This window comes from Eschrichtius robustus, chromosome 2, assembly GCF_028021215.1.
Source record: "Eschrichtius robustus isolate mEscRob2 chromosome 2, mEscRob2.pri, whole genome shotgun sequence".
NCBI lineage: Eukaryota > Metazoa > Chordata > Mammalia > Artiodactyla > Eschrichtiidae > Eschrichtius > Eschrichtius robustus.
The window spans coordinates 130364395-130382574 of record NC_090825.1 but is presented as its reverse complement, the minus strand read 5'-3'; the positions used below and the strand labels follow the sequence as shown (position 1 = coordinate 130382574).

Here is an 18180-nt window from a genome sequence, read left to right as displayed (position 1 = left end):
GCCATAACAAAATAGCATAGAATGGGTGGCTTATAAACAACAAAATTCATTCTCACAGTTCTGGAGGCTCAGAGTGTGAGATCAGGGTGCCAGTATATTTGAGTTCTGATGAGAACCTCTTCTGGTTGCATCTGCCCATTTCTTGTTGTATCCCTACATGGCAGAAGGAGCTAGCTACATGTCTGGCCTCTTCTCACAAAGGCACTAATCCCATTCATGAGGGCTCCACCCTCATGATGACCTAAATACCTCTTAAAGATCTCACCTCTAAATACCATCACATTGGGATTAGGATTCCAGCATATAAATTGTGTGTGTGTGTGGGGGGGACACAGACATTCAGTTCTTTGCAATATTGATTCATTACTTAAGTAGATAGTTTTGAAAGAGCTATACTGAGGCATAATTGTCATATGATAAATTGCTCATAGTTAATTTGATAAGTTTTGGCACATGTAGACACGTGTGAAACCATCATTATAATCCAAATCATGAACGTGTTAGTCATACTGAAAAGTTTCCTCATGTGACAAAGTTCTGTCCAGTGACACAAAGAGACATACAGGAAGAAAAGACCTCTTCTTTGTTGAGTGTTGTTTCTACCAACGATGCCTGGAATAGTGTCAGCCAACGTGTGACCCAGAGAAAGCATAGTTCGCTTTGGAACAAAACCAAAATGCATGAGGATGGCAGATGGGAAAAGTGGGAAGAACCTGGGTCCTTAATTAACTTGTCCTGGATCTACCCTATTTTGGAACTTCTGGTTATAAAGCAGAATAAAGTGTTCTTTATTGTTTAAGCCTATTTGAGTTGGGTGTTCTGTTACTTATAGCCAAAAAAGCACCCAGAGATGTGCTTTGAGAATTAAGGGAGGGTTGGTGTCCTTACCTTAGAAAGGAGAAAATCAGAAACCCAGAGCAAAGGTCATGAGACAGTCAGAGATGTCTAGCAGAGCAAAGAACTGCTCAAGTTAGGATGTGATATGGGACAGCCAGGAGAGATGTCTAGAACATTTAACCATTCCTCCTGGGTACCCATAACATCACTTGGGAAGATGTGCAGTGGACTTCCTGAAGGCAAGGTAGAAGGGAGCTTGGACTATGGTTATTGGGCATCGAAGAGAAGTGGGACCCCAGACAATTATGGAGCTGGAGGCATCTGGATTACTCTCGAACACCCTGATTCCCAGTTTCCCCACCTGTTAAAAGCGTATAATAGTTTCCTCCGCGACTACCTACAGGGTTATTGTGAGAATGAAGGACAATCTGAGACAAGACAGGAAGGGCTGCAAAAATCAAACACACAACCCAAATGTTCATCTCTACCTTTTGCTTTCTACATGTCAGAGCAAATCTATTGAACCAAGTCATCTGGATATCTCTGAGAAGCTGCTATGTACAGTTTACAAGCCTTGGCTACAAGCAAGCCAGAAATTTTCCAAAAATACAGATCCTTCCTTAGACCCACTGGCAACATGTCAGTGAACTTTCTTTCTGTGTTTGGGCATGTGGATAAGAATGTAATCAGAGAGTATCTGGACGTGTTTGCAGTGTGCATCTCTGTGTGTGTGTGTCTGTTTGCATGTACAGGGATAGCAGAGTGCAGCCGAAGCACAGTCAGAGTCAGGCAGACTTGAGTGCAAGTCCAAACTCTATTATTTCCCAGCTCCCTGACCTTGAAGACATTCTTCAACCTCTCTGAGCCTCAAGTTCTTCACCAGTAAAATGGGGCTGCTATGACTTGCAAAGAGTCGATGAACTTGAAAGCAGAACTTTAAAGTGCTCTGCAGACACATTAAAAGGATCATACACCATGATCAAGTGGGGTTTATCCCAGGAATGCAAGGATTCTTCAATATATGCAAATCAATCAATGTGATACACCATATTAACAAATTGAAGGAGAAAAACCATATGATCATCTCAATAGATGCAGAAAAAGCTTTTGACAAAATTCAACACCCACTTATGATAAAAACCCTCCAGAAAGTAGGCATAGAGGGAACTTACCTCAACAAAATAAAGGCCATATATGACAAACCCACAGCCAACGTCATTCTCAATGGTGAAAAACTGAAACCATTTCCACTAAGATCAGGAGCAAGACAAGGGTGCCCACTCTCACCACTATTATTCCACATAGTTTTGGAAGATTTAGCCACAGCAATCAGAGATAAAAAAGAAGTAAAAGGAATCCAAATCGGAAAAGAAGAAGTAAAGCTGTCCCTGTTTGCAGATACATGATACTATACATAGAGAATCCTAAAGATGCTACCAGAAAACTACTAGAGCTAATCAATGAATTTGGTAAAGTAGCAGGATACAAAATTAATGCACAGAAATCTCTTGCATTCCTATACACTAAAGATGAAAAATCTGAAAGAGAAATCAAGGAAACACTCCCATTTAACACTGCAACAAAAAGAATAAAATACCTAGGAATAAACCTACCTAAGGAGACAAAAAGACCTGTATGCAGAAAACTACAAGACACTGATGAAAGAAATTAAAGATGATACAAACAGATGGAGAGATATACCATGTTCTCAGAGAAAAGGCAGTCTTTTCAATAAGTGGTGCTGGGAAAACTGGACAGCTACATGTAAAAGAATGAAATTAGAACACTCCCTAACACCATACATAAAAATAAATTCAGGGCTTCCCTGGTGGCGCAGTGGTTGAGAATCTGCCTGCCAATGCAGGGGACACGGGTTCGAGCCCTGGTCTGGGAAGATCCCACATGCCACGGAGCAACTAAGCCCGTGGGCCACAATTACTGAGCCTGCGCGTCTGGAGCCTGTGCTCCGCAACAAGAGAGACCGCGATGAAGAGTGGCCCCCGCTCGCCGCAACTAGAGAAAGCCCTCGCACAGAAACGAAGACCCAACACAGCCAAATATAAATAAATAAATTTAAAAATAAATACATAAATAAATAAATAAATAAATAAATAAATAAATTCAAAATGGATTAAAGACCTAAATGTAAGGCCAGACGCTATAAAACTCTTAGAGGAAAACATAGGAAGAACACTCTTTGACATAAATCACAGCAAGATCCTTTTTGACCCACCTCCTAGAGAAATGGAAATAAAAACAAAAATAAACATATGGGACCTAATGAAACTTAAAAGCTTTTGCATAGCAAAGGAAACCATAACCAAGACGAAAAGACAACTCTCAGAATGGGAGAAAATATTTGCAAACGAAGCAACTGACAAAGGATTAATCTCCAAAACATACAAGCAGCCCATGCAGCTCAATATTAAAAAAACAAACAACCCAATCCAAAAATGGGCGGAAGACCTAAATAGACATGTCTCCAAAGAAGATATACAGATTGCCAACAAACACATGAAAGGATGCCCAATATCACTAACATTAGAGAAATGCAAATCAAAACTACAATGAGGTATCACCTTACACCGGTCAGAATGGCCATCATCAAAAAATCTACAAACAATAAATGCTGGAGAGGGTGTGGAGAAAAGGGAACCCTCTTGCACTGTTGGTGGGAATGTAAACTGATACAGCCACTATGGAGAACAGTATGGAGGTTACTTAAAAAACTAAAAATAGAACTACCATACAACCCAGCAATCCCACTCCTGGGCACATACCCTGAGAAAACCATAATTCAAAAAGAGTCATGTACCTCAATGGAGATGCTGCGCGGAGACCCTCTGCACCCCTGCGAACATGGCTCTGCGAGTGGCGCGGCGCGTGCGGGACGCAGTCTGCAGCCTGCGTGCCATCTCTGCGCCCAATGAGCCCTGCCCGTCGCGGCCCTGGGGACTGTGGGTGGGCGCCATCAGAGCACAGCACACCGGACTGGCTCTGCTGTCGGGTCATAAATTCACAGACAAACATGAATGGGTAACAACAAAAAACGGTGTTGGAACAGTGGGAATCGGCAATTTTGCACAGGAAGCTTTGGGAGATGTTGTTTACTGTAGTCTGCCTGAAGTTGGGACAAAATTGAACAAACAAGAGGAATTTGGTGCTTTGGAAAGTGTGAAAGCTGCTAGTGAACTCTATTCTCCTCTATCAGGAGAAGTAACTGAAATTAATGGAGCTCTAGAAGAAAATCCAGGACTTGTCAACAAATCTTGTTATGAAGATGGCTGGCTGATCAAGATGACACTCAGTAACCCTTCAGACCTCGATGAACTAATGAGTGAAGAAGCATATGAGAAATACATAAAATCTATTGAGGAGTGAAAATGGAACCCCTAAATAAACTAGTTTAAAACAACTTAAAAAAAAACAAAGAGTCATGTACCACAATGTTCATTGCAGTACTATTTACAATAGCCAGGACATGGAAGCAATCTAAGTGTCCATCAACAGATGAATGGATAAAGAAGATGTGGCACATATATACAATGGAATGTTACTCAGCCATAAGAAGAAACGAAATTGAGTTATTTGTAGTGAGGTGGATGGACCTAGAGTCTGTCGTACAGAGTGAAGTAAGTCAGAAAGAGAGAAACAAATACCATATGCCAACACATATATATGAAATCTAAAAAAAAAAAAAATGGTTCTGAAGAACCTAGGGGCAGGACAGGAATAAAGACACAGACGTAGAGAATGGACTTGAGGACATGGGGAGGGGGAAGTGTAAGCTGGGACGAAGTGAGAGAGTGGCATGGACATATATACATAACCAAACGTAAAATAGATAGTTAGTGGGAAGCAGTCACATAGCACAGGGAGATCAGCTTGGTGCTTTGTGACCACCTAGAGGGGTGGGATAGGGAGGGTGGGAGGGAGACGCAAGAGGGAGCAGATATGGGGATGTATGTATATGTATAGCTGGTTTACTTTGTTATACGGCAGAAACTAACACAACGATGTAAAGCAATTATACTTCAATAAAGATGTTAAAAAATAATAATAAAGTGCTCTGCAGGCATAAGAAGAATATATCTGAGATGTGTATGAATGAACCTGCATATGTTATGTGTCTTTCAGTTTGTGTGTGTCAGAGCGGGGGGGAGTGGATATGAATAATGTGTGTAGGAGGTAGACAGGTGGGTGTGTATATTTATATATATGGGTGGTATATCTGATTGCGTGTTTAGTTAATGTGTGAGAGGGAGGGAGAGAGGGAGGATGGAAGAGTAAGGAATCAGTAAGAAAGGAAAGGCTGGAGGAAGGAAATTAGGAAGGAAAGAGGGAAACCAGACAGTGTGAGACCAGATCTTGCTGTTCTTTCCGGAAGCCTCTGCCAGCTCCAAGGATGCAGACTGGAATTGGTTCAGAAACCTCAGGGACTCTCTCTGGAGCCAGTCCATCTGCTGGCTTCTTTGTTCCAGGATCACCTCTCAGCACTTAGAGATATTTTCCGGGAGGCTGGGACTGAGGAAGTGTATGTTCCGAGCGGCAAGGTGCATCTCCTCGGTTCCCCAATAGGTAGGGGGCTGCTCTGTCTCTGGTTGCTTTGCCTCATCTGCAGCTGAGCCCCTGGGTCACCCTTAAAACCACGCTCACCTCTGCTTGCTGCCCACAATTTCCACATCAGCCTGCTTCTCGCTGCCTCCCTTTCTCTGCAGGCCACCCTGCACATTCCTCCAGGCCACCCTGCACACGGCCCCCACGCTTGCACTCATAAGATACAGGGTGCCCGATTGCCCTCTGCCTAGAACGCTGTGCACGGCTCTGGGCATGACCTGTCCCTCTGATTTTTCAAGCTGGGCTCAGATATCCCCTCCTCAGGGAGGTGTGCTCTGACCTGTCAGCCTACAGCAACACTCTTCTCCTCCCTGAACTATCCATAAAAAAAATTCTATAGCGCTTTTAGTGGTGAAAAATAACACACCCACAGCAAAGTACAAGAACATAGGTATAAAAAGCATGGTGGGCGGTTATAAACAAAACACCCATGTAACCGCCAACCCCATTAAGAAATAAACTATTTCCTGCACCCTAGAAAGAGGCTCTCTTGCATCCCTGAATGGTTCCTCCCAGGCACACCCCCTTCCTCCTTCCTTAAGGTAACCACTACCTTGACCTTTTGGTAATCCCATCTGTGCTGACTATTAAGCTATTGTCTCCGTGCTTTAAACCAAAATTCTAATCTCTGCTTTGTGATGTTAAGGCTGGGACCTTGCAAGCCACTTTCCTCACCACCAGCTCAGTTCCTCTTAGAAGCTGCCAACAGGGGGGCACGAGAAGGAGATAGCCGGCCTGGAGAAGGGCAAAAGGACTTGCTTTTTCCTCTTTGCTTTCTGTACCTGTCAGCGTCACCACAGCAAGGCAGTTTAAATATAAAAGCAGGCAATTGCCTTCTCAGTCTTCATTCTTTTGCTTTTCTAGAACCTACACCCTGATCTTGGGGAACCAGCCTTATTTAGGTGAGGTGAGGACACAGGAGAATTGGGGAGTTTTAAGTTAGATGTCAGCCATGCAGAGACACATAATGTCCTTTGTGTGTTGTGTGACATGGAGCAAAGTTTGAGACCTCTTTTTAAAGCCCAGTTTCCTCATCTGTAAAACAGGAAGGAGCCATTCTCACTGACTGTTGTGAGTATGAAGTGAGATCATGTGCATAAGGGCCGATCACATCACACATGCCAAGTGGTCATAAAATGAGAACTCCTGTTAACGCTATTATCGTGGTTGCGAGTGGGCCCTGTCTGCGTTGGAGGGCTCCTTCAGCACGCCCAGTCGTTGGGAGGAAGGAGCAAGTCACTTGGATCCAGGGCCTTTGGGCAGTGAGCTTTGGGTGGGTGGTTGGTGGGAGCAATGACCAGCCTGAGACAAAATCAGAAGCAGGTGAGGAAATCGACACTCAGGAAGAGAGAGAGAGACTACGCATCAGAGCGAGGGTGAGGAAAGAGGCCCAGACAGCCCTCTCTGCCCGGGACCTCCGACCACTCACTGTCTCCCCGGCAACAGCCAAAATCTTCTCTAAGAAAGTCCCCCTACCCTTTCCCTGGGGACCTGCAACGTGCTTTCAGCCGTCTCCATGGAGTACCTGAGCTAATTCTCAAGACCTAGTTACATGCACTTTACTGGAATTTTATCAGAGTGCCAGCCAGCAGTGTTCCTGATAAGCCACTCAAGTCAAGCAGAGGCCAGTGAGGCCTCACCTGGTGATGCTGTCGCACTCTCTATCGGTGATTCCCCAGGTGACCTTGGGAAGTCTGATAACCCCACAGAGCCGTACCTGAGCCTGCAGAGTCCGGTCAAAGCCCTGCAGAGACTGGCCAGAGCAGCATGAGATTGGCAGTAGCCTTAGCAGGGGAAATGGCTGTGCTCTTTGCTTTTTCACTCTTGGAAGTTTCTGTTGCTGTTCAGACCACAAAAACCGGCCGTAAATGCCCAGGCAGAACTGGGCCTTCTGGCAGTTTGCTTGGAGTGACTGACCTGAGCAGGCCTAAAAGCCGGGGCTGTGTGGGGAGAGTCCCCGTGTGGCTGTAACTTGAGGGCCAGTGCTGTCCAAAGGCCAACCCACAGTGGCCAATGGCATCCTGTGCGTCTTTGGAATGATTATGGATCGATAAAGCCATGATTGCTCCCTTGCCTGGAGAGCTGCACTGTATTTATCAGGTAAATGAAATGGTCCATCAATAACAATAACGATTTACACTCAGCAAACAGTTATTTAACCACATGTTGATTTCATTAAGGCTGGATCACGGTTATCATCATAATATCAGTGTGTGCTTCCCACTTTCCTGCCTAAGAGTGAAAGGTTTGAGAGTACAGCCCTTGTTTGATGCACTGACATTGTATTTTGAGCTATAAGCTTGTCACTAGGAGGAAGAAAGGAAAAACGGTAGGGCAAATGTTGGATTCAAAGGACTTAATGCCATTATTCTCATTAATTACTTAATTAATTAGCCGAACATTTGTAAGGACCTACAATGTACCAAGCACTGTGCTAGGTGCAAAGGGTATAGCAGTTGGACAAGATAGGCTCAGTGTATACATTTTCTATTGCCATGTAACAATTTAGCAGCTTAAAATAAAACACAAATTTAGCAGCTTAAAATAAAACACATTTGTGATCTCAGAGTTTCTGGGGGTCAGGAATCCGGGCATAGCTTAGCTGGGTCATCTATAAGGTTGCAATCAAGATGTCAGCCAGGGCTGGGATCTCATCTGAAGGTGTGACTGGGAAAGAATCCATTTCCAAGCTCATGTAGTTGTTAGCCGGGCTCAGGTCCTTGCAGGTTAAGACTAAGAGCCATAGTTCCTAGCTAGTTGTTGGCTGGAAGTCACCCTTAGTGCCCTGCCATGTGGCCCTCCCCAACATAGCCACTTGGTTCATCAAAGCCAGCAAGAGAGGGAGTTGCCAAGCATGACAGACATGACAGTTTTATGTAACTTTATGTGATAGAATTGATATCCTATCACCTTTGCCATATTGTATGGGTTAGAAGCAAGTCACAGGTTCTGCCCAGGCTCAAGGGGGTGGTGTGAGTTTAGGAGGTGAGGATAATTAGGGACAATCTTAGAGTCTGTACACTACACTTAGTCTCTGCTGTGGCTCAGCTTACGGGGAAGATAGCCATAAAATATAATTACTGTGAAGTGTGGTTCAGACTATGAGAGAGGGGGAACTCAGGTGATACCGCCCTCACTCAGTCTAATGAAGGCATATTTAAGCTGGGACTTGAGGTATGAGAAGGAATTGCTCAAATTGATTGTGGGGTAGGTGTGGGGAGGGAGCATGGGAGTGTGTGAGGCACAGAGGATTGCAGGCTGAGGAACTCTAAACTTATAAACTCTTAGAGCAAAAGAGAGACAGGGATTATCTAGTCTACTGGTTCTCAATCCTGGACGCACATTGGAATCACCTGAAGAGTTTTATAAACCACTCATGTCCAAGTCCCGTGCCAGAGGCTCTGATGAATTGGTCTCAGGTGAGCTAGAAACTGGGCTTTTTAAAACCTCCCTAGGTGATTCTAATGTGCAGCCAAGGTTGAGACCGCTGCTAGTCTAGTCCCTTCAATTTTATAGATAAGGAGCTTGAAGCTCAGAAGGAAATGGATTTGGTCAAGGTTTGGCACAGCTACCAGTCGGCAAAGCCCAGGTGATGAGTGGGGAGGGTGTGGAGCTAGGAGGTAGGGTTCCTGCCACAAACAGGACTCTGTCCACTTCTCTCTCTAGGACTCAGTTTCCCCATCTGTGAAATGAGAAGGGCCGGATGATCTCCAGAGCCCCTTCAAACGCTGACGGTGCTCTGATTGTATTTGACTGAGCATCAACTCCGTATCAGCCGCGGATGTGGGACTGGCATCCATCTGTCTCCACTCTGGGCTGTGTTTTTGGAAGCCTGGAGTCAGTGATGTTGTGGATCGTGGCCAAGACCCTTCTCTGAGTGAAGCTGCCTGATGGACTGGATGTCCCCATACAAGCCCTCTTAGTGGAGACAAGCTTGTCTACTGAAGCGTGAGACGTTCCCCCAGGAGGAAGCTGCCCTGGCTGGGTTTAATCTGCGGTGTGTTTATTAGGATTAGGGTTTTAATTAAAATTGACATTTCAAAGACTACCTGTGAGGGAGCCTGGCTTTAATGAAAAGCACATCATGGTGATACAGAGAACCTCCCACTGGGTCAGGCAGGTGTTTCTGTGGAACTGAGGCAGGGGCCCCCAGCTCTCTCTTCCTCTGGCTAAATTAGCTCACTATCTGTGGGTGTCGATGGACCCGTCCACACTGAGTCATCAGTGCTGGTGGGCGGCAGAGTGCTGGTCGGGGCTTCTGGGGACTAGGACTCCCCTCCAGCTCTGGGTGAGTGTGTTAACCCTTTGAGGTTCAGTTTCCTCACGTGTAAAATGGGCTACTCAATTATTCACTTTTTCAGAGACTGCTTGTTGAGTACCTGTTCTGGGTTAGAGCTCCTAGTCTCTCTCCTCAAGGAATTCACAAGGTGAGGGGAGCAGAGGCAAGAAAATCAGTGTAGGATAAGGCCCTTAGCTTGGTTGCCTGGCACACAGGAAGCCCTTGTGATAATTCTTGTGTCCAGGTGCCGTGGGAGCCCAGAGAAGGGCTCTTGAAATCACATGGGGAGAGAATAGCCGTGACTGCAAGAAGAAGTATGATTATTACCTGATTCTCCAAATATCTACCGAGCACCAATTATATGCCAAACACTGTCCTAGGTGATGGGGATAGAGTGGTAAACAAGGCAGACAATGACTTTGTCATCATAAGAGCTACCTTTTCATGGAGGTAATGACAATAACACAACAACAATAAGAGCAGTGACTTCTATTTAAAGAGCACCCACCATGTGCTCAGTGCTTTATTGACGTGTCTCATTTCATTGAATCCTTCCCATCAACCTGACCATGTAGGTACTCTTGTTTTCCCCTGTTACTGATGAGGACCCTGAAACTCATAGAAGGTTAAGGACCTTACCCAAGGTTGCCCAGTTAGGAAACGGCAGGGCTGGGATTCCTGCCCTGGGCTGGTCACCTGGAGGCTGAACACTTCCCCACGATATTATTCTGGTTTAGAATCGAGGTCATGCACAGCTAGTGGAGGGGTCAGAATGAATGTGTGTAAGTGTGTATGAGCGTGTGTGTGTGTGTGTGTGTGTGTGTGAGAGAGAGAGAGAGAGAGAGAAAGAGAAAGCACACTGTGGTGGTGGATTCCTGAGAGGTGAAAAGTCTCCCTCCACGCAGCCCCAGGAGACGCCCTCTCCTTAGGTCACGTGCGCTTGTTGGTGCTGTAAAGGGAGCAGTCTCCTGAGACATTTGAAGGGAAAGCTGCTGCCTTCTCTTATTTGAGGGGTCACAAAAATTAGTGATAGTGTATTAAAGTGAAGTCCAAAGACAGAGAGAGATTAAGAGGATTCCCTCCAAAGTCCTTTCTTTCAAATTAATTGTCCCTCTGGGCCCGCTGGTCTCTGGCGTGAGGCATGTGACACTGGGCCAGGACCACTATCCCCACCCCAGCTTGATGAGGAAGTAGGAAGTGTCAGTCTTCAGGTTTCCTCCAGAACGACCCTCCCAGCCCGGGGGAAGGAGACAGGGTTCCATCATTAGAATGGATGGAAAACCCAGCCTCCAGGTCCCAAATGCTGGTACCCAGAGTCAAGAGACTCAGCAGAGGTGGGATCAGCAGCTGGACTGCCTGAGGCAGGAATCGTCCAAGAGCCCGAGGTGGGACCCAGTCTTTAGGTGGGAGTGTGGTTACACCAGCTTTGGGAACCAATCCTCACCGTGACCCTGGAAGGGGGAGCTATAATCCACATAGTAGCCAGGAGGAAACTGAAGGACAGAGATGTTAGGTTTCTAAAGTGATTTCTAAACTTATTTCACACGGCTAAAGAATTGTGGAACTAGGATTCAAATCCAGGTAGCTATTATGTCCAGATAAATACACAGAGGTCAGAGAGGTTAGACTTGTCCCAGTCACACAGCTTGTGAGTGGTGACATAGTTCCAGAGACCATGCTCTTTCTATGGTGTGAGACTCAGGGAAAGTTCTGGAGGTTCTGTTGGGCTGCTGATGGAGAAGGGAGGGAAAGGGCATGGAGCTCATCAAGAAGCAAATGGCCTGGTGTCCTTCCTCAGCCCTCAGTGACCTTGCCTGGGATGAGGCAGAGCTGAGTTAGGGTGTGGCCTGGAGGAAGCCACAGGGCATAAACCAGGACATGGGTGTCCCCAGAATCACAGTTCATGAGTGACAGTCAAGACTGGAACTAGGGCTTCCCTGGTGGCGCAGTAGTTAAGAATCCGCCTGCCAATGCAGGGGACACGGGTTCGAATCCTGGCCCGGGAAGATCCCGCATGCCGCGGAGCAACTAAGCCCATGCGCGACAACTACTAAGCCTGCATTCTAGAGCCCGCGAGCCACAACTACTGAGCCTGCACTCTAGAGGCCATGCTCTGCAACAAGAGAAGCCACCGCAATGAGAAGCCCATGCACCACAACGAAGAGTAGCCCCCACTCACCACAACTAGAGAAAGCCTGCGCGGAGCAATGAAGACCCAACTCAGCCAAAAATAAATAAATAAAATAAGTAAATTAAAAAAAAAAAAAAGACTGGAACTAAAGCCCACCTGTTCCCCCAATCCAGATTCAGGGATCTTTTCTGTGGTTCCAGGCTGCCAGGACCATAGGGAGTGAGCATTTATCAGGAGCATTAGAGAGCACACAGTGAGACATGGGGGCTGGCCCAGATCATCACTGAATTTTCTCCCCTAAAATTAATAATCAGCTCATTCGCTAAACATTTATTATTCATCAGGCATCCTGCCAAGCATTTATTTCCAGACATTATTCATTCAGTTTACAAACATGAGCCAGATGCTAGGTATACGACAGAAAACAAGACAGACAAAGTCCTTGCCACACAACCATCCTCATAGGTGGTGACGAGCTTTCCCATTTTATAGATGAGCAAACTGAGGCCCAGGCTTAATCTCTGGTTAAGAAACTCACCAGAGTCACAGAGCTGGTAAGCGGCAGAGCTGAGGTTTGAACCCCAGTCTGTCTTCACTACGTCAGCATTTGGCCTTTCCTTGCAGCCACCGGCCCAACCCCCCGAATTTATTCAGACAGCGGTGAGGTCTGGCTCTTTATTCCCAAAGTCAGACTCCCCCACAGGGTCTGCCCCGTTCCCTTTACCAGCCAAATGTCACCGCCTTGCCTCACTGCAGTCTAAAGGCAAACTTTCCAGATTCTCTTCTCCTCCTGCCAGAATATCTCTGCATGTCATTCAAGGCGCAGTGAAAAACCACGCCTTTTCACTACTCCCCTTAGCATTTGTTTCTTCTGCCCAAGTCCCCTTCCCTTCTCTTTTCCAACCTCAGAATGTCTAGTCGTCCTTCAAGACCCAGGTCAACTGCCCCCTCCTCTGGAAGGCCTCCCCTCCTTCTTTGTGGCAGAGATTGTCCTCGGGGCTCCCCAACACCCACCTCCTTCTGAGCATTTTTCACGAGTGTCTTGGTGTATTCATGTACCTGTCTGTCTCTCTCACTTGCCTGTGAATTCTTGGGGGTCAGGACCACCCCTGTGGCCCTTATTCTTATTGTACCCATAGTTGCTGGAACACCCTAAGTGCTCAGTAAACGTTTGTGAAATGAAGACATGAGGACAGCATGGCCTCTGTCTCTTCCGGTTTACATCCCAGCTACAGAACTCCCTTCAGTCCAGCTCTGTCCTCACTCTATCCCAGCCGCTGACTGTGGGTTTAGGCCTTAGATGTTTCATTAACTAATAATAATGAGTCACTGTACTAGCTTCAGGAGCATTGTAAATGATACAGTGTCAGGAGAAGGCAGTGGGATGTGGAATGTCAATGAGGCTGGCGTGGTTCCTGAAACACAAAATGCCATGTGCAATCTCTGTCTCTGGTCCAGCTCCCATATGCCAGGCCTCACATGCTAACTTGGAATAATTCCATTATTCCATCCCAGTTCTAATTCTAGGCTGATTGTAGGGACAGCAAATGAGTGCCATGTGTCAGGTGTGGCAGGTTAACTAATGGGCTCCTCAAAGATATCCATGTCCTAATCCCCAGAGCCTATGACTGTGCTAACCTTACACAACAAAAGGAACTTTGCAGATGTGATTAAGCTAAGGATCTTGAGATGAAGAGATTATCCTGGATTATCTGGGTAGTGGGCCTTCAGTATGATCACAAGGGGGTCTTTATAAGAGGCAGAGGCAGAGAACATGATGTGATGATGGAAGCACACATTGGCGTGATGTGATTTGAAGATGGAGGGAGGGGCCACAAGCCAAGAAATAGAAGTGGGACACTAAAAGCTGAAAAAGGCAAGGAAAGGGACTTCCCTGGTGGTCCAGGGGTTAAGACTCTGTGCTTCCACTGCAGGGGGCGTGGGTTCGATCCCTGGTCGGGGAACTAAGATCCTGCATGCGGTACAACGCGGCCGGAAAAAAAAAGCAAGGAAAGAGGTTCTCTCCTCAGACACTCCAGAAGGAACCTGCCCTGCCAATTCCTTGACGTTAGCCCACCAAAACTGATTTCAGATTTCTGACCCCGGCAACTATAAGGGAATAAATTTGTGTTGTTTTAAGCCACAAAGTTTAGGTAATTTGTTACTGCAGCCCTAGGAAACTAATATATGAGGCAACTCCCTCTTCTGGAGAAGCTGACAGAAAGCTGTACTCTTTCTGGATGAAACCTCAGAGTCATTAACACAACACATCTGGCAATCACTAACAACAGATCTGAGTTGGAAAAGGGAGCTGGAGCCCCTTTGTTGTTATTTTGCGTTTGAACTGGGCCAAATGCCTCCTTCAACCGTTAGGGAAACGGAAGCCCAGAGCAATGAAGTCTTTCCCAGGGACGTGCAACCCATTAGTGGCAGGCCTGTCTTCTGCATGCCAAGATTTTTTCCCCTGTGTCAGCTCTTAAAAACCTAGGTTGGCAGCAGAAGCATCAATGGTGCTGCAACATTCTAGTTTAGACTGAGCTCTCCTACAGGAACCATGATTTTTTTCCCTGCAGTCAGGGCTCGGTAAAGAAATGGTCCTGCTGGGGCCTTTCTCTGGTGCTACTCACTGCCCCTCCTGGAAGTCCAGGATCCACAGCACAAACTGGGTGAGTTCCCTAGAGCCTCATGACGAGTTTTACCCAGGACCGGCCTCTCTGGACAGATTTATTCATCAATGCTCTCGATGGAGATTCCAGGCACTACGCTAATGACTTACCTGGGGAACCATTCTGCTTTGCTCAAGTCTCTCCCTGAGGAAATCGGAGCTTGTGAAATGAGAGTCTTTAGGGGAGATGGCTGTTACCTGAGAGGCAGAGATACTGAGACATTAGCCTCCCAGCAGGTGGGTACGGTTACAGCCTCATGTGAAAAGATTGCTTCTCTACCCAAATTTATTAGCCAAGAGTTCCCTAGGGGCTCAGCTGTGGCCAATCAGGTCATCAAAAGACCCTCAGAGGCTCCCCACTGCTTTCCCAACAAAGTTTTGCTCACCCGCACACTCCCAACTCTCCTTGATTGGGCTGCATCCTTTCTTTCCAGCCTTATTTTCCTCTAATGCTATAGTCAGGTTCACTGTTCAGTAAGAAGAGTAGTGGGAAAACGGCTAGCCCATCAGTGGCAGGGCTGAGGCCAGAGCAAGAACGCCGAAGTCCCACCCATGCTTTTTTTATCCTGCTTCCCAACAAGGAACAGAGCAGGAGACATAATGTTGATGACGTACAAAATCCCCAATTCAAAGTGTACTCTTGATTCTTATGATTGTAAAATCCCATCTAAACAAGTCTCATGGTTTGGCTTCCTATGTGCCGTAGGCTAAATGTAGAGAAAGGATTTTTCATGATGAGCTGGGAGGCCCGGGCTTTGTTCCTGTCCCTGCCCTAAATAGACTGTGTGACCTTGGGCAGTCCCTCCGCCCCCTGCTCAGTCCACTTCCATTCTGTACAGTCAACAGGCTGGACTACATGATCTTTATAGTCCTTCCAGGAAGACACTTCTGTTTTTTCCCAACAGCCTGGAAAAACTCTAAACTAGTAAAGAAGAATTTTCCCGGGGTTGGTGGAAACTGGCCTGGCCTGGTGAGGAAGGGCCAAATCCAAAAGTTTGGCTCAGCAGTAAGAAGGGATTGCTGGCAGGGTTGCAGACTGGACTGGAAAGAAAAAAGCAGAACTGTGGGTCCTGGCAGAGTGTGAAGTCAGCTAATAGAGCAGACCATTCCCTGACAAAGTGTCAGTCAGCCCTACTCTGCGCCAGATACCATGCGAGGTGTTGGGGATACAGCCACAGGCCAGATGGAAAGATTCTTGGTCTCGAATAAGAACTTACGAGTCGGACTTCCCTGGTGGTTCAGTGGTTAAGAATCCGCCTGCCATTGCAGGGGACACGGGTTCGAGCCCTGGTCCAGGAAGATCCCACATGCCGCGGAGCACCTAAACCCGTGCGCCACAACTACAGAGCCTGTGCTCTAGAGCCCGCGAGCCACAACTACTGAAGCCCATCTGCCACAACTACTGAAGTTCGTGCACCTAGAGCCTGTGCTCTGCAACAAGAGAAGCCACAGCAATGAGAAGCCTGTGCACCGCAACGAAGAGTAGCCCCTCCTCACCACAACTAGAGAAAGCCCACGTGCAGCAACGAAGACCCAACGCAGCCCAAATAACTAGCTAAATAAATGAATTTATTTAAAAAAAAAAATAAAAAAGAACTTACGAGTCAATAAGGGTGAGTAGGGGGAGGCAGGCAAACAGGCAATAACTATACAAAGGGAAGAGGTGGGGGGATGCGCAGGAACAGAAAAAGTGTCCCTGTCGTGGTACAGGAGGGGTCAGACAAGGGTACCCAGAGAATGCCACCCTTAACCTGAGGGATCTGGTCATTTGTGAGGGAAGAAGACAGGAAGGGTGTTCCAGGCAGAGGTTCAGTCTAGGCAGAAAATGCCCAAGTCCTGGAGGTCAGCAAATAGCGAGAGTGACTGAACAGAGAAGGAGAGTGCAGAATGAGGTCTGGAGCACAGGCAGCTGCTTTGTAGCCAGTGAGGAAAATGGAACAGGGGTAAATGGGCATCCATGCCTATGTCTGGGTATAAGCATAGTCTGTACCCTGCAGCCTCAGCAGAGGGCCCAAGGCCAGGATCCTCAAGGGAAAAGACTGAGTGAGGCTGCAGTTGCTGAAAAGCTGAGGGTTGAATGAGGGGGCAAAGCTAACATGAGGAAAGAGAGAAACAACAGTGTGTTGAGGGAGAGAAGGGAATAAATCCTCACTGACAACTTGCTATGAAGTTGGGGCTTAGCCTCAGTTTTTCATCTAAAAAAAATGGGACTACCTCCAGGACTATGGTGAGGATTAAATGAGATAATACACATTATCTGCTTAGCATGCAGCCTGGCACACCGTGAGTGGTTAATGAATTGTAGCTACCTTTATTACTACTGCATGCTAATTCATTCAACAACTGTTTATCAAGTGCCGACTACATGCCAGGCACTGTTCTAAGTGCTGGGATACATCCGTGAACAAAACAGACAAAAATCACTGTTCTTGCAGGGTTACTTATTAGTGCTTATTCTTTTCATATTCACAACCCTGTGAGGAGGGTCTTATTACAGTTATTTTATAGATGAGGACTGGACACTAGGCTAAGCAACTAGTCCAAGATCAGGAAGCTAGCCAGTGGCAGAGGCAGGATTTGAACCCAAGTCTCCGTGATGATATACACAAGGCTCCCTCCACCACCCCACCCTACCGCTATACAAAAGGCAACACAGAATTAATTATTGCCTGTACGGTATCAATTATATTTTCAACACAGATTTTTCTGTGATGGTCTGGCGTTTAAACCATCTGTCCCCATCGGTCCTGTAAATCATGCATACCCATCAGACTATGACTGGTATGGGGGCGGGAAGATGCTATTGCTTTATTCATTGAACCTACACGAACTTCAGGGAAAGTAGAGGCCCTTATAGCTGGAGTAGAGGGGAAGGTTTCCTGGAGAAGGCTGGACCTGCAGCCACATGCAGGAAAAGGACAGGTGAGGGAGTGGAAACAGTTTAAACAGTAATCCAGAGGGAGGGAGTGCACGGTGTGTGTGTGTGTGTGTGTGTGTGTGTGTGCATGTGTTGACTGCCTTAACAAATATTTATTGAGCACCTAACATGTCAGGTACTGCAGTAGGCACTGGGAATCACAGCAAAGAAGGTGCGCTATGTCCCTGCCCTCATGGTGCTTACAGAGTGTGTGTGTGTGTGTGTGTGTGTGTGTGTGTGTGTGTGTGTGTGTGTGTGTGTGTGTGTGTGTTTAGGGTAAGGTGAAGGAGGGGGATGGGAGGCATTGGGAAATGCACATGAAGATAAGGGCATTCATCCCAACAGAGACTCCTTTCTTTGAATTTTTGCTCCCCCAGCTGTGCTTCTTGATTTATTTCTCCACCCACCCCACACACACTTTTGCCAACTGGAGGAAAGGCACAGGCTCCTGGAAGCTGCCGATGGGCTCAGGAAGTCCCAGATGCCAGAGCGGGGCTGCGCCGAGAGTGTGGCGCCTTGGCTCAGCCTTGCAGGCTGGTGTTCCCTTTTGGTGTGGGCCTTTTATCTACTAGCTCAGTGCAGACAATCGATGCTAATCCAGTCTTCTGGGACCAAATGAAACAGCCGGCATTTAAAGGGCTCCAGCTCTCTTTTCTGATTACCAAGCGACCTACATAATCACTCTCACCCCAGCCTTCCTGGGAGGGCACTACCATTGACAAAGCCCAATCAGG

General features: G+C 46.8%; 2 protein-coding genes across 3 annotated transcripts in view; one reads left to right on the top strand and one right to left on the bottom strand.

Annotated features, from left to right (window-relative positions):
- The window catches only part of GALNT10 (polypeptide N-acetylgalactosaminyltransferase 10), a 335391-nt gene that overhangs the window by 256194 nt on the left and 61017 nt on the right, over positions 1 to 18180 (bottom strand). The gene's annotated exons all lie outside the window — the stretch shown is intronic.
- Positions 3697 to 4258, top strand: LOC137758547 (glycine cleavage system H protein, mitochondrial-like). The gene has a single exon (XM_068534561.1). The coding sequence runs from the start codon at positions 3697 to 3699 to the stop codon at positions 4216 to 4218; it is 522 nt and encodes a 173-aa protein (XP_068390662.1). The 3' UTR covers positions 4219 to 4258.

Bases quoted from the DNA above. Each gene is read 5' to 3' on its own strand.
- LOC137758547 (XM_068534561.1), top strand. From the start codon at position 3,697: ATGGCTCTGCGAGTGGCGCGGCGCGTGCGGGACGCAGTCTGCAGCCTG.